This window comes from Nelusetta ayraudi, unplaced genomic scaffold (genome assembly GCF_046127955.1).
Source record: "Nelusetta ayraudi isolate G7.1 ecotype Tasmania unplaced genomic scaffold, CSIRO-AGI_Nayr_v1 ptg000042l, whole genome shotgun sequence".
Taxonomy (NCBI): Eukaryota; Metazoa; Chordata; class Actinopteri; order Tetraodontiformes; family Monacanthidae; genus Nelusetta; species Nelusetta ayraudi.
The window spans coordinates 17345762-17370000 of record NW_027466092.1 but is presented as its reverse complement, the minus strand read 5'-3'; the positions used below and the strand labels follow the sequence as shown (position 1 = coordinate 17370000).

The following is a 24239-nucleotide window of genomic DNA, read 5'->3' as shown; positions in this document are numbered from 1 at the left end:
TTTTTTGTGTTTACTCAGTGCGTTGCAGACAGCTCTGCAACAACAAAATCAACCCAAATGCATTTAATTTTCCCTGAAGATCAGCAAGGTGTGAGTGAATACTCTGTTGACTCAATACCAAACTTGTAAAGTCTTATCCTATCCATGTCGTCGTGAGCTCGCCTTGCATCACTGCTTCTGTTAGCCACAAAAAAATAAACACAGGAGTTTAAAGAGTCAGTAGGAGTCCAAGAAGCCTCATTATTCCATTGATCAAGTTAATAAACCATCATTGGCCTGTTTGAAGCCCACTGCAACTGGATGCTGACCATGTTCCTGACTTTTTAATGCCAGCACAGTGGGAGGGCCAAGAAAGGTTGAACACATATACGAGTGCACACGCGCACACACACACACACACACACACACACACACACACACACACACACACACACACACACATATTCATTTGAGCTGTTCTTCTTGTGCTGACAGAGCAGTGTGTGTGTGTAACTTTGCTCAAGGCAACTCATGTTTGTTAGTGTAGGAGGGGAAAATTCACTGATGCTTCAGGAGACACGACGACCACATTGTTAACATCTTCGCCGTGAAGATGGTGAGAAGCACAAGAGGGAAATTTTGTAATGCAGCATCACAGCTGAAGGATTGATACGGAGTCAGTTTCTATTAGTCCTTCATCTTTAGAAAGAATTGAGAGGATTAATGACATTCTCCTGAAAGCAATGGATGAGTGACTCAATGGCTATGGATAGATGGAAATAGGAGATCCACTTTCAGCAAAACAACACAAGTGTTAGTTATGACCAGTGTTGGCAAGTCATTTATTACTAAGTAACCCACTGCTGTGTTAAACTACTTTTTGGGTAATGGAGTAATCTAACGGGATTACTGTGGCAAAACTGGTAATTATATCATAATTACTTTATCAAGTAACGATTGCATTACTTTTCCAAAATCAGTTGCGAGCTAAAGATGTCTTATTATCCAGGAAATGTCTGAAATGTAGAAAAACAATAATGTCGCAGATTGATGATGCACCAAAACAAGCATGGTGGCGGCAAAAGAAAAAACAGCAATTGCGTTTGATAGCTGGAAATACGAACATTATTTTGAGTTCATCTCGTCTCAATGAAAAAAATATTGTGTTTCGTTGTAGGTTATGTGCAGGAAACAAGACAACAATATTTGAAATTGCAAAATTTGCACTTTAATAAAGTTCATTCCACTGACCAGCTGTTACTGTATCTTTCTTTTAACTAAAGTAATTAGTAATATATTACTTATCAAACAAAGTAGTTAAAGAAGTAATTAGATTACTTTTTAACGGAGTAATCAGTAATCAGCAGTTGGATTACTTTTATGGAATAATCCCAACAACGCTGTTCGTGACTTATCTTAAGTGGACAAAAGTGATACAAAATGTTTCATCAGTCACTCCTGGCAAAAAAAATCAGACCAACCAACCAAGTCTTTCCAAAGTCAAGACATATTCATACTCAAAACCCAACCATTTCTTCTGGACCTTGACCGACCATGCCCTCCCTTCACTGCGTGCAACACGCTCTGTCAAAAGCTGTGAAGGCACTGCTCAGTGGGTAGGAATTCTGACTCCAGACACTCTGGATCAATAAACAGCAGGAATCAAATCATCAGCATCAGAGGTTCTGACAACCATGTTGCCCAATCAATAATATCCTCCAGGAACACACCCGAACCCTCACACGTCTCTGATCCACACACAGCAAGCCAAAAAGTATTTTGTTAATATTTATTGAAACACAGTCGTGCTGGTTACGTGACTTTGTGGGCGGAGACTTCTGACACCAACAACTGTGGCGAACAAGGAACAAAAGTGATTAGCTCTTATCAGCCAACAAGGGGCGCAGCGGTCTTTTAGTGCATTATGCTGCATCCAGAATAAACAACGTCAGACTCATCTTCACTTCACAAGGTTTTCTGCTGATGTTGGAGTGTAGGAGTCTTTGAAAAAGAGGAAGCTTGGCCAGACCATAAGATACTTTATATGATACTGTTTACTCAAAAATGCCACATTCATTTATACCAAAAAAATAATATAGTGTGTGTGTGTGTTAGCTAGAAAAACTGAACCCACGCTGCATGTCAGTCACATGAATGTGTTCATTACATATAAAGGGAGCATTTCACCCTTTAGAAAAGCATTTCTGTTAATCGGGATTTACGTAAACATTAATTGCAGATTTCCTCCTCTTCAAGCTGGCAACGATTGATGCATGAGTCAATGAAATCATGTGAGTTGTTAATCCTGTTAATGCTCCACTTAATACTTGGCCGTCAATCCAGTTTAATGAGCCCTTGAAAAACAAAGAGAAGTGGACACTATCGAGAATTTACTCTAGCCCCAAACAGCCCTCAGCAAGGCATTCAAATAAGATGCATCTGGAGAGAAGAGGATGTGAGGCCACCCTAATTTGGCCGATGTTACACACTTTCAGAAACACAGCAAGTCAGTGCATTTTAGATATATCAAATCTCATGGAGCAGCCTGACAACATTGAGATTACACAATCAGGACCAGAGTTCAAGAAAAAATGAGCACCAAAAGAGACAGACATGTTTGAATGCATGTTGATGAGCAAATTTATTGAGTTCATGCGGTTTACAAAGAGGCAAATATCAATATACAGAGTATAGTGTAACTGTGTCAGGCATCGTTTTGCTTTTTCTGTTTCTGTTTGTTTTGCGGAACCCACTTTTCCATTAAACTGGAGCTAGTGTCGAAACCCAAATACCTTCTTTGTATTTGGACCACGGAAGAACTGGTTGTTGAACGAGAAAACTGGATGTAAAGTAACAATTATGTAGTCTAGGCAAACGAAACAGCTCTGTCAATGCCTGTGGGTGGGAGCTGGTTGTAACCAAGACAACCAAGTGAAACTTTTGTGCAATCACCAAACAATTGAACAGTAAGACTAATAAGAAATCATAGGTATGTAATAGATGCCAAAGTCATCTATTTATGTTTTAAGAAGAATTTGAGGTAAATATATTTCAAACTGCTGGTATGAATAATGTGAACGTAACAGTGGCTGTTAGAAACATAACTAAATAGCTGCCATGCATTTGGTTACTATGACACTACATGCAAGTTCATTTCTCACATCAGAGAGTAACATTCATGTGACATTATTTGTCAGATTGCTGTGAGGAATTACTATCTGTGTATAATCTGGTAGCTGACCAACACTTTCTACCCTCATTGGTAGCAAAAGCAATCATGAGTCCTGAACCCAAACTAGCTCTGGTGTTTTTGTAAAGTGAGGAGCAACAGGATTGTATAATGACTGAAGACGTGCAAATGGACACAGAAATTGAGAGTTCAGTGAAAAGAATAAAGCGCTGACAGTCTTACCGGTTCAACTGGTACAAGTACCAGTGAATCATACGGTAGTGGAAAAAAGTCTTTGGACACCTCATGAATTTGTAATGTACAGTATTGCGCTAAGAATCAGTCTTAAGTCTCCAAGTGCAGTTTGTTTCAGTGCAATCACCAACATTTGTGCACATGCTGCACGTGCACTGTTCTGTCCAGTTGAGAACTGGATGACTCAGCAAGAGAATGTCCCTTGCAACACATCCAGAGTACAAGAACTACAACAATTTAGTTTTCTTATTTTGTCTCATTACAAATAAACAGAAACAATTTCAATTTGTTTGTGTGCCTCTGATGCAGCCAAACCTTCTGACACACACACACACACACACACACACACACACACACACACACACACACACACACACACACACACACACACACACACACACACACACACACACACACACCATTACAGTAATTGATAAGATTTTAAAGAGTGTCCGAAAACTTTTTTCTACCAATGCATAGTCACAAGATTCGATACACCAATGTACGGTCTTTGCTTTGCTTCTCTCTTGGAATTCAGGTCACTACTTTGTTGCAAGCACAAGCTGTGACAGCTGGTTTCTTTTGTATTTGAGAGCACATATTCTTCTGGAAGTGGGAGTTCTTGAAGTGCAAATGTTTGGGGAGAAAGGGGTGATATTTCTGAGAGGAGGTATGACGAAATAGCCAGCAGAAATGAAGCAATACTCTTCCCTGTGGAGCCTTTACAGTTCAACCATGTCTGTGTGCTGGTAACGCAAAATTGCAATCGGTGTTGAAGAAAAAAAAGAAAAAAGAAAAAAAAAGAGATAGTTATACAATGATATGATGCCTGACCGAGATTAAGGAGACAAAAAAAAATATCCAGGACTTTGTCCTTGACAATGACTAATCTGTAAATGGAGAAATCTAACTTGAGTTTTATTGAACAGGGGTGTTCAATATCTGGTGCCAGCGAATATTAACAAGTCTGTGTGTTTGCTGCAAAGGTTGAATAAAATGAAAATATAGTGAATGTAACAAGCAGTCGTCACCACCACAACATATGGTAAATGAGGGTATGTTAACTTTCTCAAAATGGTTCAATTGTGATTTAGAAATTTGTTTTGCTCCACCATTTGATTGGAGCAAAAGTAATAGGGTCATAGTTAATGCAGTTCTAAAAGCGCTCCTTTTTTGTGTCCTACTCAATCGCCTTCACCTTGGACTTTTTACGTTTATTATCAGCTTATAAATAAATAAGGAAGTTTCCCCAGGATGCACATCATTTCCTGTAGGGGTAAAACCACCTCTTTGAAGGCACAATCCTTAAGGCCACGGTGCAGGATAACTGACCGTTCATTCATTGGCAGAGTTCGAGTTGCTATGGTCTTGCCATTTGTCTTGTGTGAGATTTTATGGCAGCAGACATCCAAAGCATCGTCTCATTAGCACCTTCATATACATCTGTTTCCAGACACTTTCAATACCAGGTTACCAGGATGAGAATGGAGAGTTGAGGGGCATAAAACTTAGTGATCGTCGTGTCACATTCTAGAACATCATCTATAATCCATCTTATCAAAGAGGAAAAAAAAGCAGGAAATATCGCTACCAGCGTACTTGTTGCATTGGGAAGGCAGAAGACATCAAAGTGTCTAATACATCAAAGGATTGATGAAATCAAACACCTTGACACTCTTCCAAGAATACTTCAAAGAATCAAAGTCATTTTTGATATTCTATAAATATTGAGTACTAAAAAAAATTAATGAATTTCTCTGTGAACAACTTTTCAGAGAAATTGGAGTTCCGTGGAGGAACAGAACAGTTGATTTCAAGAAGCAGCAAATCCAGCAGCTGCATACAGTAACACAGACACCATGACATCGGCAAACAGAGACGACAAGACGAACTGGAACCTTGAGCTGACCAGAAGTGAGATCCTACTTCCTGTCTTTCAACCGTATGTAAATGAGTTAACCGAGCTGCGGTGGTTGGAACTTGATCCTGACAAAGTCGATGACACAGTGAAGAAAATAGTCTCAGATCTGTGTGTGGAGATAATCAACATCATAGCAAAAACCATTTTCGACGCAATCCAAAAAAGACAGGGAAACGCAGATAATCTTCGTCATTTACTTGAAGGTACTGCTGAAGTACCCGAACTTGCTGTGTCAGAGGAGCAAGTTCTGGAATCCCTGGGAGATGTTATTCCCAACACTTTGAGTGAGGCTATAGGCGACACTGGGTACATCACCACCCGGAGCTCAGTGGAAATGAACTGGCTTATGGCGGAAGAGATCACGGAACAGATCAACTCAAACCTCTACACAGTGCAAGCGGACAAAGAAAAAGACCCGGTGTTCACCAGTCCTCAACCCAGCAGGCTGAAGCAAATAGTGGCAAAAACACTGGAGATAATCCGCTCAATCTGCTGCAGGAGAAAAAAAGACGAGCAAAGTCAAATTGTGGTGATTAAACAGGAAAGAATAAGTGAAAAACAGGAAGACTTTGAGGTGGTGGAGGACGTCATAAACATAAAGTCTTTTATCCAAGAAGAAGAAGAAGAAGAGGAGGAGGAACTGACCAAGGTTGTTTATGATGAAGATTTTTCTGCGTCAGCCAAAGATATCACAGAGAACATGCTGGCTGAATCAATCAAGGATATCTTAAATGAACAAATGAACACTTTAAATGTCTTTGGTCAAAACAACTTTACTGAAGACGAATATGATCAGTTAATGGCCAGCATCTCGCTGGATATAGAGAGGGTGGCCAATCGAACCAGTGCAGAGATCATGGGATCATCTCTGTTCAAAACTGACAGCGCTGAGATGGCGACCGAGGTGAAGCTCACAACTCGTAGAAGGGCAAACTGGTGGATTCAGGCGCTGTTTATTCACCGGTTGTTCAGGGAGTCCATCCTTCGGTTCGTGTCAAGACTGAAGAGCAAGAGTTCAACGGAGCCCAAACAAGACGCCTCACTGAAACAGCTTTTCCAGGCTGGAGAACAACTGGTCAACTCCATGATCCCACAGGAAGAAATCCTTGGAGATACAGCAAAGCGGTCACTCTATGAAAAAATTGCCAATGACATTCAGAACGACGAGCAAGAAATCATCCGTGGACAACTGTGCGACATCGTTCTCCGACACCTCCGGCTGCAAGGGCAGGCGGCGCAAGACAGGGACGAGATCTGGAGCGAGCTGGATTTTTTCATGAAGCTAACATGGAACTGGCTCAACCAGCAAGCCCAGCAGCACAAGACCAGGATGGACTCTGCCAGTCTGGCCCTGAAGGAGATCGATACCGCAGCAGCGGTAGCCATACCAGAGTTCACAGAGGACTTCTCACTGGTGGAGAGCATCACTTACATACCAGTGTTTGATGAAGAACCCGTCTCCATCCTTGTCAAGTCTCCCGTCATCGAAGAAGTCGTGGTGGCTCCGGTGGAGATACCGCCTCAGGTGAACAACAAGAAGGAGAAACTGTGCCACCTGTTGGTATCGGGGCTGGTCAGTCAAATTCTGGACGGACTGTGTGTTTACATCCCTCTAGACGTCATCAAAGCCATCATCTCCAAGCTGAAGGAGATGCTGATGCCAGAGATGTCCGGACGAGACATTTCTTTCAGGGCAAATGGTCTCATCATCAACAGGATCAACAAGGCGGTGATAAAGGACTTGTCTGCGGATATGGGCTCCATCAATGTCATCCGAATCAATCTGATGTTGCAAGAAGAACAAATTTACAAGGATATAATCAGGGCTCTGACAAAAAATCTGACGGCAACAGAAAACAAGTCTGGCGTCATAAGTTCGTTCAGGACTGTGTTCAAGACCATGTCCAGGCCGTTCAACAGGAGAGAGTAACCGGTAAAAAAAAAACATTAAATAAGATCACAAAAAAATCATAAATACTGGCCTTTTATTCAGAAGGATAAATATTTATATTAGAAAAAACAAAAAAATGTATAATATAGACATAACCTAGATAGCCGTTTTCTTTTGATTCACTGGTAGGGTGAGAGGGTTAGGTCAGAGGTTAGCTAGTGAAACACTATTCCAAATTGTTTTAATACTTCATAAAGTAAATGATGAGAACATCAAACATAGGCCTCCATTTAACAGATGAAAGAATGAACTGGGCAAAAAAAGAACCAGACTGGCATGCCCTGGCTTCCTTTTCTGCTTTGGCTGTTTATGTTCATCTTGAAGCTGCTGAGGTTATCATTCAGGATATGAATTACACAAGAATGACCTGCGAATGATATACTCTTATCTTATCTAGCAGCCTCACACGCTAATGCCTCCTCACTATGCAGTAAGTGAAACCTGAACGTCTAACATCCCCTTAAGATTTTAGTGCTAACAATGTAAAACTGGACTTTAGCGAGTTGCTCTAAATGCCCTGGTCTTGGGCTGGACCCTGACCCGGTGCATCAGGTGGAATGTTCCCCAAATCCTCTAGATTTTTCCAACATGTCCATATGGTAAAAAGCCCATAGAAAGTGTCTTGGTGACTGGGAAAATTTCCCATTATATTCCAGAAGATCAGTCAGATGTTTTAAGTCAGGAGTGAAAGGAACCATGTCCACACAGAAAGGTCTCCAATGCCATGTTTACTGCAGCTTCCAGACTAACTCCTTAAACTTGTGGAAGCTCCCTCTTCTTTGTCCTTTAGATCAGTGAAAACCCACACGCCGGTTCCGACTAGCTCAACGACTGATTGGTTTGCTTAGAATGTGACAGACAGGATTACAAAGGCACATTCTGTGTTTTTTCCCCAAAGGAGTCTGCCCTTCCAAACACCATTGATGAGATTTTTCCCACACTGACATGAAATGTATGTAGCTTACAGTACATAGGGAAAACTTTACAGCGGGCATGTCTAGGCTAACTGGGTACTGCTTCAACATGAAGTTTAGCACATGATTTTTTTGGAACCTCGTGTGTCTCAGGTGTCTATTGTAATTTTTTTTACATCAAGATAAATTGTTGTTTTTTTGTTTTCCTTGTGGCCCTTTGTGTATGTCCCAAGTCAGTGCTTGTTGTAATACCTTATTTCCACGAAAACTGCGGCCCAAGTGATTGACTTTGATCCCTGGGCTTCTTGGACGTTAACTTCGGGTTTAGCTGGTTGCAGGATCTCCTTCCGCCGCCACCACATCCAAGTGCTCTTTCACCTCCGTGCACTCCGACGTGGATGTTGAGCTCTCCCCCACCTTCGAATCCTTACCCACGGAATCCGCAGAGTCCAGCGGCCTCTCCCCCAGGTGGATCTGCACGTGTTTCTTTAGACTTTCGCTAATCTTATACCTCTTGCCGCAAACGTCACATGCAAACGGCTTTTCTTGCGTGTGGACTCTCTGGTGCGTCTTCAGGGGCGTTTTCTGGTTGAACCTCTTCCCGCAGATGTCGCAGCTGAAAGGTTTGTCCCCCACGTGGACTATCATGTGCTTCTTCAGGTACGACTTATCCACAAAACACTTGCCGCAGACCTCGCAGCTGAAGGGTTTTTCGCCGGTGTGGACACGAACGTGGGCGTCGAGCTTCGACTGGAGGTTGAACCTTTTGCCGCAAATGTCACAGGGAAACAGTTTTTCCCCCGTGTGGATGCGCCGGTGTCGACTAAGACTTGCCATCTGGTGGAAGCTTTTTCCGCAGACGTCGCAACTGAACGGCTTTTCCCCCGTGTGGATCGTCATGTGTTGACTGAGACTTCGCATGTGGCTAAAACTTTTCCCGCAAAAATCGCACTCAAACGGTTTCTCTCCAGTGTGGACTCTCATGTGTAACTTTATGTTTGGCTTATGGTTGAACCTCTTCCCACAGACCTCGCAGCTGTACGGTTTATCTCCCGTGTGGACAATCATGTGCCTCTTCAGGTACGGCTTGTTGTTGAAGGTCTTCCCGCAGAGGTCGCAGCTGAACGGTTTCTCACCCGAGTGGACGATCACGTGTTCTTTGAGCTTTGACTTGATATTGAATCTTTTGCCACAAATGTCACAACTAAACTTTTTTTCTCCGCTATGAATTTTTTTGTGCCGACTGAGGCTTGGCATCTGACAAAATCTTTTGCCACAAATGTTGCAAACAAACGGTTTATCTCCCGTTGTATTTAAAGTGACTTTTTCTTTCACTTTGAGGAGAGATTGTTTTCCCGCGTCATCACTGTGTAAATTGACTTCCCGGTACTTCGGAGCGCTCGGATCTGACCCAGACACACTGCCATCTTCCAGACTGAAACTGTCATTGCTGTCTTCTTCACTGCTGACGTCTATCTCAAACGAGTCTGAACTCTGAGTGTCAGTGTTTAGTTGCGATGGACAATCTGATTCTTGGTCCCCTTCAAAGTCCTCACCGTCAGTCTCTACTTTTTTCCGTGTTGTCCCGCTGCTGGCTGAAGGATCATCTTCTCGCTGGTCCTCGTTCGTCAGCCTTTCAATGAGAGGGGATTCTTGAGCTTCATCTTCTATTTTCACAGTGACAACGGTGAACGGACACATGGCCTTGTCCACCTCGCCGTCCACAGGAATGGGTTCTTCGGGACTGATCCCGAGTTCTTCATGTTCCTCTTTGATGTGTATTGAGTCCGGGTGGATCTGATCGACAGGAATCTCCTCTTTAATCACGACCACTTTCTCAATATCTGAAGGGAACAGAGAACAACAGTTAAGCAATGGTTGATATAATGGAAAAAAAAACAGGTAAATTAAAGAGGTGTAACAATCACAGTTTGTGCATGCATATTTATTTGTGGGTCCGTGATGTCACTTTGTGCAAAGACTGCGTGTGCACAGCGAGATAATGCAATAATAACAAAATGATTCACAACAACGGGGAAAATGCAACTGCTAGACTCGACCTGGATGCAAGTTTGAACAGGGTCCAAAATGTCTGACGACGTGGGAGCCACCAGCCGGCGGAGAGACTTCCAGGCCTGAAGTTGTGCTGGTCATAGGGAAGGCTGAGGGGATCTGTGGTTGGCCAGTCTCTCTGAGGGCACGTCAGGAGGAGATCATGTGTGAGGAGAAGGAAAAAAAAAACCTAGCAACTCGATAATGAAAGCACTTCGAATAGTTTTTCTCCACTTATAGCCCGTGAAGCAGGTAACCTGGAGATGCTGCGTGACGACCGATAACTTGCAAACAGAGTTGACTTGTTCAATAACAAGTTGCATTCAAATGTAGTTGTTCTTTTCGATAGTCAAAATAAAACTGGAAGAAACTGTGACGTCAGAACGACTTACTCAACGGTGCTGTATAATTTCAAATGCCATATCACTGCCGAGTCTTTCCAAACTATGACTGCAGTGCCTGGATGCAGTTTTAGATAGTAAATACAACTGGCGTGAACACTAACCTCATTATCTGTCAGGTGTTGAATCTCCGGTCCTTCTTTTGAATTAAAATAACATGTTTCGCGGAACGGAGTTCAGAGCCGATTGATCGACGTTTGGTCTCCCGATTGATCCTCAAATGTCACGACCAGCGTTATGATTTAGCCGAGGAAAAACAAAAAGCGGGAGAAAGGCCAATTCTGTTGTGTTTACTCTCTGAACACAGCTTCCAGCAGTCGAAGGGGCGCCGCCATGTTTATTAGTTTCCACTTCTCGCGATATTTCCGCAACTGCAAATGTGGCAGCCCCATCGCTTCGCTTCTTCTGTGCATACGCGTTTTACTCTGGAAGGATTTTTTTTTTTCAGCTTTAGATAGATACAATTACATGTGTCTCCGGTTTGCTGAATTTAGCCAGTTTGCTTCAGCACTATTTGTTGTTTCAGAGCGTGGATTGAGTTGACCATCTACGCCTTGCATTTATTATTATTATTATTATTATTATTATTATTATTATTATTATTATTATTATTATTGTTATTATTATTATTTCTTAAACTCTTCAGTTATAACCCGCGTTGAACATTAAGAAGAAAGTGGAACTTTTAATGACCCCTTGTCACCACTCGGGGGCAGCATTTCTCAATAATGGTTGAGGCCAGCAGCTCTTAACTAGTACAAGAGAACTAAAAGTTTCTCTCTCTCTCTCTCTCTCTCTCTCTCTCTCTCTCTCTCTCTATATATATATATATATATATATATATATATATATATATATATATATATATATATATATATATATATATATATATACATATATATACATATATATATATACACATATATATTTAAAAAAAAAAATATATATATATATATGCGTATATATACACACATATACATATACATATACACATATATCTATCTCTATCTCTCTCATCTCTCTCTTGTCTGTGCTGAGCTGTTGAGCTGTGGTTCTGAGCTGTAACACTTGGGATATTTTGGAGAGGCTGCAGAGCCTGACTCATGGTTTTTACAACTCCCACCCTGCCAAGACAGTTCCATAGGTCCCCCTCCCTGCCTCACAGACCTCAGACATGAGCAGGGTGGAGAAGAAATTACAGTCTCTAGAGACAGCTTTTTTTTCTTTTTCTTTTTTACCTCTGGAAGCCTCCATGTTGAATACACTGTTTCCCCCCTATAATTTGTACCTCATTACGAAAATCTTTCCAAGTTTTTTTTCCCCCTCAAATGGATTTCAGTGCGGTAAAATGATACAACGTAGGCTGCACAAAGAAAATAGATATTTTATATACATTTACAAATCTTTGGAAAAACATACTTGCACAATTGACTGTTTTTTCAGTTTAGTTTGTTTAGTTTTTTATCCTGTCCCTTCATCAATAGTGTTGTCTCGAATGTCATCAAGTACAGCTATTGTTTCCTGAAAACCAAGCAGTGACAGAGCCTGCGACTTCTTCAGAAACAATGGGGGGAAATGTCCCCCTCAAACAATCCACTGATTCACATTAAAGGCACAAGTAAACCACAGTGTTCTTACAGTGCAGCCCTGGATTCAACATTGCACACGTGACATCAAGTGACATCAAGAATAAAGATAAAATAAGTTAAACAACCCTCATGTCCCAAAGCCCCCTTCCTTCTGCTGAGCCATTTTTTCCATTGGACAAACACAGACAGACACAAAGCCTGAGTACTGTCTGAGTACATGCTAAAATAGACCTCGGCCACTGCCTGCAGTGCTCTGCCCATCTATTTAGGGTGTAGGCACATGATATTTTCAGTTAGAGACCAACTTGACTGGAGTCTTAACTTCACTTGAACTGAGCGACTTACTGATTATCGCTCAAGTTGCCCCAGAAAAATCAGAACTGGGTGTTAACGCATGTTAACGAGGCTTAAGCAGGTGGAGGGAGACATTTGTCTTTTGTATAGGTTGTATAAGTTTTGTATAAGAGCTGTGGATCAGTAACAATAAGGAAGCTGAACGGAGAATGCAGCCTACATTTCAACAATGAGGCGCAGATATAATCTATGATGGTGCAGACAGAGTTTGCCAAAGCCATATGATTAACCCTTGAACTATTTCCATAACCCCTGATTAACCCAGAAATAAAAAGAGAAACTAAACATTTTGGAGCATAAAACCTTTGAATATTATCAAAATTAAAATGTAAATCTTGATTGCAATCTTCATGACAGCAGTTAAAAATGTTGACTCCCTTATCACAGAAGAGATCTTGTCTTTGGTTTGCCTGCGTCCAAAGTCGTGAACAGACATTCTGACTTTGGTTGTTCACACGCCGTTGAGTCTCCCGTTCAACATTCAGACGACGTGTCACGGTCACTGTTCTGCCTGCCGCTGGTACAGTCGAATTAGGTCCGACCGGTGCAGCTGCTGCCACAGGTTCATCTCCATGCGCAGGTCGTGGTTGGCATAGAAGACCACAGGGTGGAAGCTTCTGTCAAAGTAATGGTCAGAGTAGTTCTTGTAGTCGGAGGTCATGAAGCCATAGGCACTCACCTGCGTCACAAAAGCAGAGAACAAAACAAAACACTACAGTTAGAAGATGCCTCCTCAGAATAACCGTCACTATCTAAAACTCAAATTACCATCCTGGCAAAGAAAACCTAACAAAAAAAACTGAGCAGAGAGAAGCGGAAAACAATGAAGTTGACTTTTCCAAATCAGATTAAGTGTTGCATGAATTCATTTGAGGCAACACTATTTGTCATGGAGTACGTTTTTTGGGAAAGTAGATGGATGTGATGCAACCTTTAGTCTCTGTAAAAAAAAACAAAAAAAAAAAAACCTGACAATTCTAAAATTTACAAAATCAGGTCTATCACATAGCAGGAAGTCCTGCTCACATAAAGGAGAAAAGAGTGGAGACTCATTACTGTGTGTTGGAAAGGAACAGAGCTGCTTGATCCAGCTCCCTCCCAGCAGCCGCAGCCTCATTTTGTCTAATTTCAGCACAAAGTTGTTATGAAATGTACCTCGTCACAGGTGTGCAGCGCGGCAAGCAGCATCGACGCCCCAGTGGACACGCGATAAACGTTTTTGTATTTGCCTCGCAGAGTGCTGGATTGGAGGAACCTGAGAGAGAAAGGCGATAAGGCGTGAATGAAACGCACGCTGATGGAGGATCACAGGAGAGATTCACACACGGGCTGCTGTTCCGACTGTGGGAACTTCCAAAAGTTGCACCGGTTATTTGAAACATGAGCCATCCTCACCCACCTCACCCATTCCCAGAGCTCACCCACCTGTTGCGCAGGTACCGGACGAAATCAGGGTGGTACATCTTCAGCTTCTCAGCCGACACATCCGCTCCGAAGTACCTGGACGGACTGTGAGGTATAACGTTAGATACCATTTAATGAAACAGCAAACAAAGGGTCCGTCACACACACATGTCACTTTAAAGATATGCTCGCTTGAATTTTTTTCCAAGACAGTTTGTTGGCAGCACTGCAGTTCTCTCCAGAAAAGACCAGTTGAGCAATAGAAATCTTTAAAAAAAATATGCTTGTTTGAATCTTTTCCGAGCCAATTTGTTGGCAGCACTGCAGTTCTCTTCAGGAAAGACCAGTTGAGCAGGAGAAAAGTGAATATTTGTCAAGGCTTTGGATCCCGTTTTTTCAACTCGTTTTGAAAGATGATAAACAAAAACGATTGTTTCGTGCATGTTAAAACTAAGCAAAAATTTTGCAATGTCATGACATTAAACTAGAATTACTGTCTCTGTGTAGAAACAGATCTGTCCAATATTTTCCTGTCCAATATTTTCTGTGCAAAATCCAAAGACTAAATTTCGACTCAATGCAAAACACAAGTAGAAACATCGACAGCCAGCCCACACAGCGCTGTCTACCCAAACAGGTGTCCAAAGAGCCAAAGGGATGGAGAGAAAGTGAAGAGGTGAATCAACCAGTCAGGCTGGTTGGAAGAAAACATCACTTGTTTATAGACAGAAGTGTCGCTTACTCTTTGTCTTTCTCAGGCCCACTGCCTACTGGACTGTGCGTCGCAGCTGCCTTCATTAGCAGATAATCGCGGTTGTGATCAGGCAGGAAAACGTAACGTGTCTCCTGTTGGACAGCAGTGAAAGGTGACTCGCTGGCTCAATAGCAGAGCGACATGCCTCTGAGTTCTGACCTCACCTTGGAAACAGGCGGCCCCCTGAAGCCGGAATGAGCGTAGTTCCTCATGGAGTTCATCAGCGTGTTGGTGGAGAAGATGTAGTGGGTGGTCCGCGAGCCCACGTCCTGCTCAAAGTCCTGAGTGACTGCGCCGTTAGTCCTGAAGGTCACAAGTGTCCACAAGTGGAGATGATTTAATCTTGAGCAAGCCCCTAAACAGCAGTTTGTGATGGATATTCTGGCATTACACTGATATTTTTTTATAATCATTGTTGTTGTTGTGTTTCCAGTTAACAATGATTTCAGTGGAGTTTTCAATTGTCAGAAGTAGTTCTGGAATTGTGGTAATTTTTCTTATGCACGTTCAATGAGGTGCTGTCGTGGACTGAAATGCACAGGTTGCAAAACGCATGGAGATCTGGGTAAAAACGAAATACTCGTGCCATGTAACCCGTTTCTTATACAGTTTCATCCCAATTGCTATTAAGTTTCTGAACTAACTAATTTTCTGAAGGAGGGTTAAGCATGGCCTTTGTGTTTGTCTGAATGTGTTTTGTCTGGATGAATATCAATGTTAAATGTTGGAACCTGTACCAGCTGTGATGATAAAAAATTCCACTGGCTTGGCTGTAAGGTCATCAATCAATCAATGTGTGTGCTTGGTTTATGTTTTTGATTTTTTTTACCACTCCTTACTCATTTTCTCTGCTTTCATGTGACTTTTTGCATACATCACAACCAGTAAATCAGCACATCAAATAAATAAAACATGGCCATTTGTGCAGCCTTTTATCATTATTACTATTACTGTCATAGCAGTAGAATTAAAAAGTCACTTCTTTAAATATCCGTGTTTCCATTAGTCATACTTTGTACGCACAACTGCAGCTCAGCTAATGGTGTTACAACACAGGACAAGGACGTAAGAGAACTAAAAGGGAAGACAAATTCCTCTCAGAGTCTACCTGAAGACATAATGGTGGCCGTCGATCTCCTTCCCTTTCCCGGAGCCCTTCAGTATCCCGCCGTTGCCGACCACCGCGCAGCGCGAGCACTCCGAGCCGTTGCGTCGCTCTTGCCAGTCGTCCAGCATCTGGCGGCTGGCGGTTGAGTTGAGGGCGGACAGAGCCTCGGACAGGGCTAGAATCACGCACAGAGCAGCCAATGAAGCATAGTTGTGCTTGTGTTATTCGGGTTTTTTGCACAAATTCTTAACAGTCCCAGACAGTCAGCAGCCGTTTGTGTTCACTGTAATCGTATTTTCCCGCTGATTCATTGTGATGCAAGTAAAAAAAAGAACCCTGCAGTAACGTGTGTGGCCTCAGAGACAGGAAGTTCGATGGCATCATCTCCTAATCTTAACCAATTTATCTGTAATGAGGGCCTTGTCAGAAATCAAATTACCCACAATGCCTCCAATCTGCTGTCTGTATGTATTTAGAATAGCAATAACTTTCCCAGGAGACCTCCAGAAGCCCTTCCCATCTGCACAACTGTGATGAGACTGTAATTTTATTTAGCGTTGAACAAAGGTCTCTTTGTTTGCAGTGGGTCCTCTTGCCAAAGGAATTGGGTTTATTCAGCGACATCAAAAGTGGCAAGAGAATTTCTGAAAGCAGCAGCAGACTTGGCAATGCTGTGGTGGGACCGAACACAGTTTCATGAAAACGGCCCCAGGATCTGCAGTGCAATCAGGTGGTTGCTCACTCAATCATGCTAATGAGGAAACACATTACTATATAAATTGTTGACTGAACGAGACTGTCATGCAAACTGACTGACTTGAAACAGATACAACGTCATTGGGTTGCCCAACATACGGCTCTTACAGTAGTGCCAGTTCCAAGTAGGAAGGCATGTTTTCATGACAGGGTTCCGGCCAGGCAGACTAAATGACATGGTCCTGTGCCACAGGCCTCACAACCACTTTAAAGGTGGAAACTAAATCACTTTGTTTCAGTCTGGCCTAGATTGAGGGTTGGATTACTTCATTCGAAGTTGGACCAGAGATGCTAAAAAGGATAAATGCAGTCATGCTGATGTGTAGAGAAGGTACACCGCCGAGGACAGTGCAGGAGATTCAACAAGTTGCAAAACTGAAAACTTTAGGTGCAAGAGGCCCACATAAGACAATGTTTGTCTTGGAGAGAATCATTGCTTACTTTTTTCTTCATTGTTCTAAGAATCTGTATCTAAGAATCTTTTTTTTTTTATTTTATGTACGTGGAAATTCAGGTGACCTGCGAATAGCTACACATTAAGATAAATATGGGAAATACATTGACTTACTCTTGTAGTCAATGCTCCCCCAGCCATGAGTTCCATGGTACTGGCTCAGACGCAGGTAGTTTTCCCTGGTGGCATGGTCAGCCCACTGCAGGACGGGGATGTCTTTCAGATATCTCTCTCCAAATACAGTTTTGTCGACTCGACTCCGTATACCGTTGGCACATGTCTGCAGGAGATAGGAGTCGATTGCTTAAAGTCATCCGTCAGACATCATAGAAATACAGCAAAACTCTCTGCCCTCACAGTTACACACCAGACAAGGAGGGCCTTCAGACAAAAACGCCTTCTTGAACATCTGAACCCACTGTGTGTGTTTCCTGAATGTGTTGCGCTATATGACCAGGTTTAAGCATTACTAGGATAATTACAAACATACTCAACATGCACAGAAAAAAGCCAGCTGTACCTGTTAAAATTACAGGCACACCAATAAAATAAAAAATACACCTAATTTCTAGCCCAAAGATAGCACACCCTTACCTTGAAATTTTAATATTAGGTAATCTCTTGGTTTAACCACTTAAATGAATTCCCTTATTTGGCTGGACATTTAACCCATTGACTGGCCAAATACAAGTGCTAGGATAAATTAAACAAAAGGATATTAAAATGACCCCGTCATGTGCATAATCAGCAGTTGTTTACAGAGCTAGCACTTTAGCATAATGCACATGTAACGTAACTCAAATAAAATTGGAAAACATCATTTATTGAAAAAAGAAAGAGTGGATATGAACTAAAAAAAAAAAAAAAAGAAAGAAATTAATGGAGCTGGCTGGTGCAGGACAGCCAAAATGCTCTGCCCACAAATGCAGATTGAAGTTCAGTCAATGAAAATCGTGGGTAGGTGCAATCATCTGTAGTAACCGCACAGTTCTGCATTAGGTTTGCTGATGACCATTTAGTCTAGACAACCTTAATTGTGATAGTAGAATATATAAGGTGGTATATATAAGTATATTTTTATATATAAATAAGTATACAAATACATATTATTAATGGCTACCTGACTTTCTGAGAGCACCCCAGGAGGTGGACATCAGTGGACTTACAATACAATTTGTCCTCCATACATTCTAGGTTGCTGAGCTCACAACAGGGATTGCCTGGTGTCACCCACTCACTGGCCTGCTTCTCATCATGCATGGACATGTGACACGTCCTTGACACATTTAGAGAAGCAGGGCAGGGGGAGACACCGACAGGCTGCGGAAAACATGACTTGTTTCCTTCAAATCGTTTCCATTGTGAACAGACACTCCCAATATAGCAGTGTTGTGACAGCCTCCCTGTAAGGACGCCATGTCACATGGTTTGAAACCACAGCGTGGATGCTTGTTGTGCAGAAACAGCGGAAACGTTTGTCATTTGGAGGAAATTAATTTTTCAAAAATCCGATTCGCTGGTGCTGTTACCGAACTCCAGAATGAATCAGATGTGTTTACGTTGTGATATAAAACATCAATGTGTAAACACACTTACACTTCATTTATTTAACCATTGTTTTTTTGTATTTAATTCACCTCCACTTCCATTTTTTTCAGCAAATCCTCAACACAGCAGATCAAGAAACATTCATGTAAATAGGCTCTATGATTATAACTGCATGATTCCCTCTCCTTTAAAGAAAATAAGTCTGAATTAAGTTCTCGCGACTGCACTGTTGACAATTGACTTAACAAACAACTCAAAACACTGCTCTTGCTTCAGACATGGTACATTTCCGCCAGAGAGGACACCTTTCTCCCAAACGTTGCTGCAGTCATTATTTTTTTCTCCTTTTCTGTACCATTAATATTTTTTTACGGCATAGACAGACAGACAGACTTACTGTTGCTGCAGTCTCTCCACTCATGTACGAGTCTCCGATGAAGGGTGGTTCTGTGGGCCTGGCGACCTGTGTGTACCGCTGGGGCGTTGGTGTGAGGGGGGCGCGGCTCGCGGCTGCATCCAAAGCAACAGCAGGTCGGTCGTAGACGTTGAGCTCATTCTGAGGCTCCTCAATGCTTTGTGAGATGCTACAAAGAAGAAGAAGAAATCTGGTTGAATGAATCTTGAGCAAGAACTGAGGTTCTCGCTTGCTGGATGTGGCTTTACTGTGTTTTTTTCTATGCCTCCCTTTTCTGTGAGTGAACTGCCAACACAGTTTGGGTGCAAGACTCCACCTTTAAATGTAGTGATAAATCCTAGATTGGCTCAGAGGGGCTACCTGGGACTAATGGAACGCTGTGAATAAGAAAAATGTACATGTGTGAGCGAGTCATCTGAAGATCTGAATAAAAACGTGAGGGATCCTACAGTGTCATATAGCAATATGGCAACGCTGCTATGTAAACAAAGTTACGATAAAAATCGATTCAATATAAAAATGCACATTTCAAGCTGGGTTAAACATTTTTGGTACAAAAATGTCTGAACACATTGTGCAGGAAAAACCAGTGTGGTTTTTTTGTTGTTGCAGTTTTTTGTCCTCCTCACCAAAACATCACAAATCTTATCTGGACCTGCTGGAGCCACAGCAGCCAAGCAGAGCACCCGTTCAAGGGCACGTGGAAGAAACAGGTCTGGGCAGAGCAGAGTGCTGTGTGTGTGTGTGTGTGTGTGTGTGTGTGTGTGTGGAAAAACAAACCTCATGGACACACAACCAGAGGGGGAAATAAAAATACAGAGATGGTGACCTAACAGGATCAAACACCGGTCATTGGATGTAAACTTTGGTGTCATTATTAATTTTTCCACAGATCTCTCCTTGATTAATCTGATTAATCTTTACCATCAAGCTGACTTGTGCCACCGTTTAAATATCCAACTAGGGCTTTAAACGCAGTTGCATTCAGTCCTGTAGCTACAGTATACTACCTCCTGGAGGCTTTAGTGATTTGTGTGTCAGTGACAGGTGCCACTGGCAGGTACTGACAGGTATCTGTCTTAAACCTTTCTGTAGCCAGTTTTAATAGATAGAGCTGCCAACTGCAGATAGGTTTGGTTTCTCAGATCTGAGGCCAATTGCATCATCAGTTCAATGAAGCATTGGAACAACAAGGTGTTTGTATTCCCATCATGACTAGGAGTCATTAATGTTCTGTGTCTAAATGAAATAACTTCTTTTGTCTCTGGAGCTCATAGTGACAAAACAACACAACTGCCGTCCCATCCAAAGCTGATGCAGTCAGAGAGAAAAAGGTGTAATGGGCAGTTTTGATGTACCAGCAACATTTTGTTCACGCTCCTGAAAAAAGACTCTGTTGGTTTCCTTGAATCATAAGCAGAGTGGATGTCAAACTACTGGAGCTAACCCTTATATTAAGCGTTATATTAAAGCTTTCCCATCTTTACAGTATGTCTTATATGGGCGATGACTGGGTGGCCATCCCCTGTCTGTCACATTCAAAATGAGCCAATCAGATTTCTTCACTACGTGTGAAGCCGGTTGGTGTGAGGGATGCACGTTGTGATTTGTGATTCTCTACTGATTTGAACTAATCTCTGGTCAAAGAAAGGCAGGGCCAGTGCTGTTATTTGCTCTACTTGGAATGAGAAAATGGTAACCAGTTTCATTGCACCATCCACACTGTTGTTAATAATAATAATGAATATCAATCTGTCTGATTGAAAACAATTCAGACTGGAACTTTTGCAGCATTCCAGCTGCGTCAAGATGGCTTCAAAATCTTTTGAGCACCAAAACGTGAGCATGCAAAGTACTTCACTGTTGTCATTTTGTCTTCACCATTGTGTTCCCAGTACTGCTGCCCTGCTCACCTCCTCGTCACCTGAGTGGGGTTTCTCAGGGTTAAGTGGAACGGGTACGGAGGAGTCTTCTGGCTCTCGCTCTGGTTCACATAAAACACATAGGTGGCCAGCAGGAAAGCGAAGGTAAACACGGCCAAGATCAGCTTGGTCCAGGATGCCATCAGGACGGATGAGACTGGGTTGGCTGAGCGAGGCCTTCCTCCCGCTAGGCTCGGAGGGGGAGGATACTGGAGGACTGATGGCAGGTCGGACAACTGAGACAGGGGTGAAAATGTGGGGAATTAATTAACCCAAAACAGGTTCTGGGCTCAGATAGCACAGCTGGAGTGGGGAGGGGATGAAAGAGAGAGAGAGACAGAGAGAGAGAGAGTTTTAGAGACAAGCGTTTCAAAATAATCCCTATTTAATGAAAGCTTTGCTGTGGTCCCTGAACACATCCCTCTATCTGCTCACATCCTGCATGGAAGTTCTCTGTCTTTTCACAAAGAGTGATGTGGGGGATGGGTGGTAACTACATAATGTGGAAACAAATTATGTTTCAAGTAATCATCTATTCTGTCATTGCAACTGTCATAAAGGAAAGACAGCATTTTGCAAAAATTTTGCTTAGCCCTTTGTTAACATTCCTATGCAGTGCAAATCTATTCACAACCTGACATACTCTTTTGTTTGTTTCCTTCCTCTCCTACAAAGAGCAATTGCAGAAAATGGGGGGAATTTGTGCAGTTTTTACTTACCACTGGCTATCACGCTCTTGTTTGCCCTGGTCTTTGATCTTTTGCTACAAGAGGTAGAAAGAAGAGCATCATCGTCATTGTCCCCTGAGAAGGACACAGGACACAGGAGAAGGACAGGAGGAAGCCAGAACCACAGTATGGTGTGGCCGTTTTTAGGTTCTCTCAGGCACCAGTCTATGGACCTGAGTGAACCTTAGGAGGGAAAAAATGGAACAATTGAATAACTAGAACAACTCGATACTGAACAAGTAGATTGAAATCCACTGATCCCGCCTGCCTCTCCCACCGCTTGCACTGGTTCTCGACCCAGGACTGCCCGACCTGCCCGCTTCAATGAACTGCATCAGTGGTTGTCGTGCATTTGAGTCCACCAACACCTGACACAACTTGTGTTTAGTTATACAATTCGTCATAACGTTCAAATTTGAGGCTTAAAAAATAGATGTAAAGTAGCATTCAAATTTTTTATTTTGCAATGCAAACTGCACATATTGAAGTATAAATTGGGGATTTCTTGTTGAATTTAGATTTGGAAAAACAATGAAACAGCAAATGCAATAGAGTCTTCACCCTGGTTGCAAACTGGCTCAGATTGAGCCAGTTTGTTTACAATCATAATAATGATCAGAACAAATACAGCTCTGGCTCTACTTGCCTTTTTGGCTATGTCCCTAGTTAATTCAATTTGTCGATGTATGTCAGCTAAAGCAACAATCAGGGCTCAATACAGTCGCACGGAAATGGCAACAATTACTTTTGTTGCAATGTATTCTTTTATTTACATTTTATTTATATTTTTTGCTATTGTGATGGTGAAACATTGCAGACTGGCTGACCTGACATCATGCATAATCACTTGCTTTTCCTGTTTGGTTTGCAAACAAAAAAGAACACTCTCTCACTATTGAGGACCAGAAGTGCCAAAATTAAATAAATAAGTACGTCATTAAATAATTATTTAAATGTGTCATTAATTAATTAAAACTTGTTTTCCATGATGCACGGAATCATGGAAAACAAGTTGGTGAAAGGCCTGATAGCTTTACAAAGAAACATCACCTCCTGGGAAACCATCAGCATGCTTCACTTCCCAGTTCTTCTTTTCTTTGTTTTTCCACACATGTCCAGCTGTTTCCACAAATTATTTTGTGGACACCTCTGTGTGACGTTGTAGTGTTCGTCAAGAACCAGGCGTTGTTGCGGGTTTGACAGCTGGCTTTATTGTAACTCCGAACAGCCTAGAAATGCGGACTTCACTTGGTTAACCCAACAATCGGAACCGGAGACAAGACATGTCACTCACGCAACTTCCTCTAGAACTCCATCCGACCCGTGTGCCCGCCCCTTTTCCCAGGAACCCCCCTGCACCTCCTTAAAGGGATCTCAGCACAGACCCCAACAACAGTAACACATGCTGAACACATTTCAAGAACGTTACAGTATATTTAGAAAAAAAAAAAAAAAAACATTTATTATTATTAAAGGAAGGAAGGAAGGAAGAAAGGACGTGTGACTTATCTCCCTCATACACTTGGGGTCCAGCATCGTGCCGCTGACTGTTCGCCGGTGTGACTGTGTGGGTGGTGGTTGGTGGTGGTGACAGACCACGTCCCTGCTCTAACGGTTTGTGTCAGTCCGCTTTCGACTTGATACGCTATGACATATTTGACAAATCTTTCGACCTCCTCAAACACACACAATCCCCACCCCACCCCGCTCAAAAAAATAAATAAACAAATTTTTTTTAAAAAAAGGGAAATTGAAGAAAGAAAAAAAAACTCACTTCTGGCTTGTTAGAAACTTGGGTCCTTGTTACCACCGCGGACATCACAGTGACTTCCTTCTCTCTTCCTCTTTTGGGGGAAAAAAAACCCGAAACAAACAACAGCGCAGTTTTACAAAAGAGAATCTCCATTGTGAGTTTTGGTCGACTTCGGGGGGGGGGGGGGGGGGGGGGGGGACAGTTTGCTCACCGGCTGAGGAGGTCGCGCGTCCTCTTTCTCCATGATGGTGAAGACACTGCGCTCCTCCACTCTGGAGCTCCTGCCCCGCACCCCTTGGTACCAGAGGGGCGGGGCCATGGTCAAACGAGGAACAGCTGCGAGTCAAGAGGGGGGCGAGGTCTCCGCCAGCGAAGTCAGAACCCGCCACCCAAAACCGACAAGGCTCGACTGATCACACAAGACACGCGCTCACACATTAAAAAAAAAAGTTACAACTGAATAGTCTCTGTGGAATTTCACTCACCAGGAGGAACAAACTGAATTCCTGATTGGCAATGAGCGTTTCAGTGTTGGATTACACACAGACTCTCTAGGAAATCAAGAAAAGGGCCTTCTACTAATAATGTATATTGAAGAAGCAGGTAAAATTTCTTTGTACAGAATGTAAAACTGACATATTGTATTTACAGTGTACCCTGAGCACGGCCTCTTTCAAAATGCAATGCATGTGTTTTTAAAATCACTGTAGAATCTTTAGGAGTCATTTCTGTTGCTTTGTTTTTGCAGCTGTTTGGCACAACTGGATCCCCCCTCCCCTCAAAATCCCCCAAAAAAGAGAGGAATTTCATGC

The 24239-nt window shown here is 42.4% G+C and overlaps 2 protein-coding genes and 1 long non-coding RNA gene across 7 annotated transcripts; 1 reads left to right on the top strand and 2 right to left on the bottom strand.

Annotated features, from left to right (window-relative positions):
- Window positions 1-4230: 4230 nt before the first annotated feature.
- LOC142893996 (uncharacterized) lies at window positions 4231-11027 on the bottom strand. Of its 2 annotated transcripts, XR_012927762.1 has the most exons (4): window positions 10747-11027; window positions 10250-10380; window positions 8442-10033; window positions 4231-7107 (listed from the first exon to the last, which is right to left on the bottom strand). XR_012927762.1 is itself a non-coding variant. In XM_076035070.1 (3 exons), exons 1-3 carry the CDS (start codon window positions 10749-10751, stop codon window positions 8514-8516), a joined length of 1656 nt encoding a protein of 551 aa, XP_075891185.1. In that variant the 5' UTR covers window positions 10752-11023; the 3' UTR covers window positions 7296-8513. The 2 variants fall into 2 exon arrangements, 1 of the variants encoding a protein (XP_075891185.1); XM_076035070.1 differs by lacking the exon at window positions 4231-7107 and having other exon boundaries at window positions 7296-10033; window positions 10747-11023.
- Window positions 11028-12006: 979 nt separating this feature from the next.
- Window positions 12007-23794, bottom strand: st6galnac (ST6 (alpha-N-acetyl-neuraminyl-2,3-beta-galactosyl-1,3)-N-acetylgalactosaminide alpha-2,6-sialyltransferase). 4 transcript variants are annotated; one of them, XM_076035065.1, is made up of 12 exons: window positions 23639-23735; window positions 23449-23518; window positions 21666-21709; window positions 20938-21249; window positions 19007-19193; window positions 17176-17341; window positions 15858-16026; window positions 14908-15052; window positions 14732-14835; window positions 14011-14094; window positions 13741-13840; window positions 12007-13264 (listed from the first exon to the last, which is right to left on the bottom strand). In XM_076035065.1, exons 4-12 carry the CDS (start codon window positions 21087-21089, stop codon window positions 13085-13087), a joined length of 1287 nt encoding a protein of 428 aa, XP_075891180.1. In that variant the 5' UTR covers window positions 21090-21249; window positions 21666-21709; window positions 23449-23518; window positions 23639-23735; the 3' UTR covers window positions 12007-13084. The 4 variants fall into 4 exon arrangements, with proteins under 4 accessions (XP_075891180.1, XP_075891181.1, XP_075891182.1 ...); XM_076035066.1 differs by lacking the exon at window positions 20938-21249 and having other exon boundaries at window positions 23639-23794; XM_076035067.1 differs by lacking the exons at window positions 20938-21249; window positions 23449-23518; window positions 23639-23735 and adding an exon at window positions 22725-23122.
- LOC142893995 (uncharacterized) lies at window positions 14911-16218 on the top strand. Its single transcript, XR_012927761.1, has 3 exons — window positions 14911-15052; window positions 15858-16069; window positions 16105-16218. It is a non-coding gene; the product is annotated as an uncharacterized LOC142893995 (long non-coding RNA).
- Window positions 23795-24239: the final 445 nt, after the last annotated feature.

Excerpts from the sequence above, each read along its gene's own strand:
- LOC142893996 (XM_076035070.1), bottom strand. Across the intron at positions 10,034-10,249 it reads CTGTTCAAACTTGCATCCAG|ATATTGAGAAAGTGGTCGTG; the intron begins GTCGAGTCTAGC and ends TGTTCCCTTCAG.
- st6galnac (XM_076035065.1), bottom strand. The coding sequence starts at position 21,089 with ATGGCATCCTGGACCAAGCTGATCTTGGCCGTGTTTACCTTCGCTTTC. Across the intron at positions 16,027-17,175 it reads GGGGAGCATTGACTACAAGA|CCCTGTCCGAGGCTCTGTCC; the intron begins GTAAGTCAATGT and ends GCGTGATTCTAG. Across the intron at positions 15,053-15,857 it reads ATCGACGGCCACCATTATGT|CTTCAGGACTAACGGCGCAG; the intron begins CTTCAGGTAGAC and ends GACACTTGTGAC.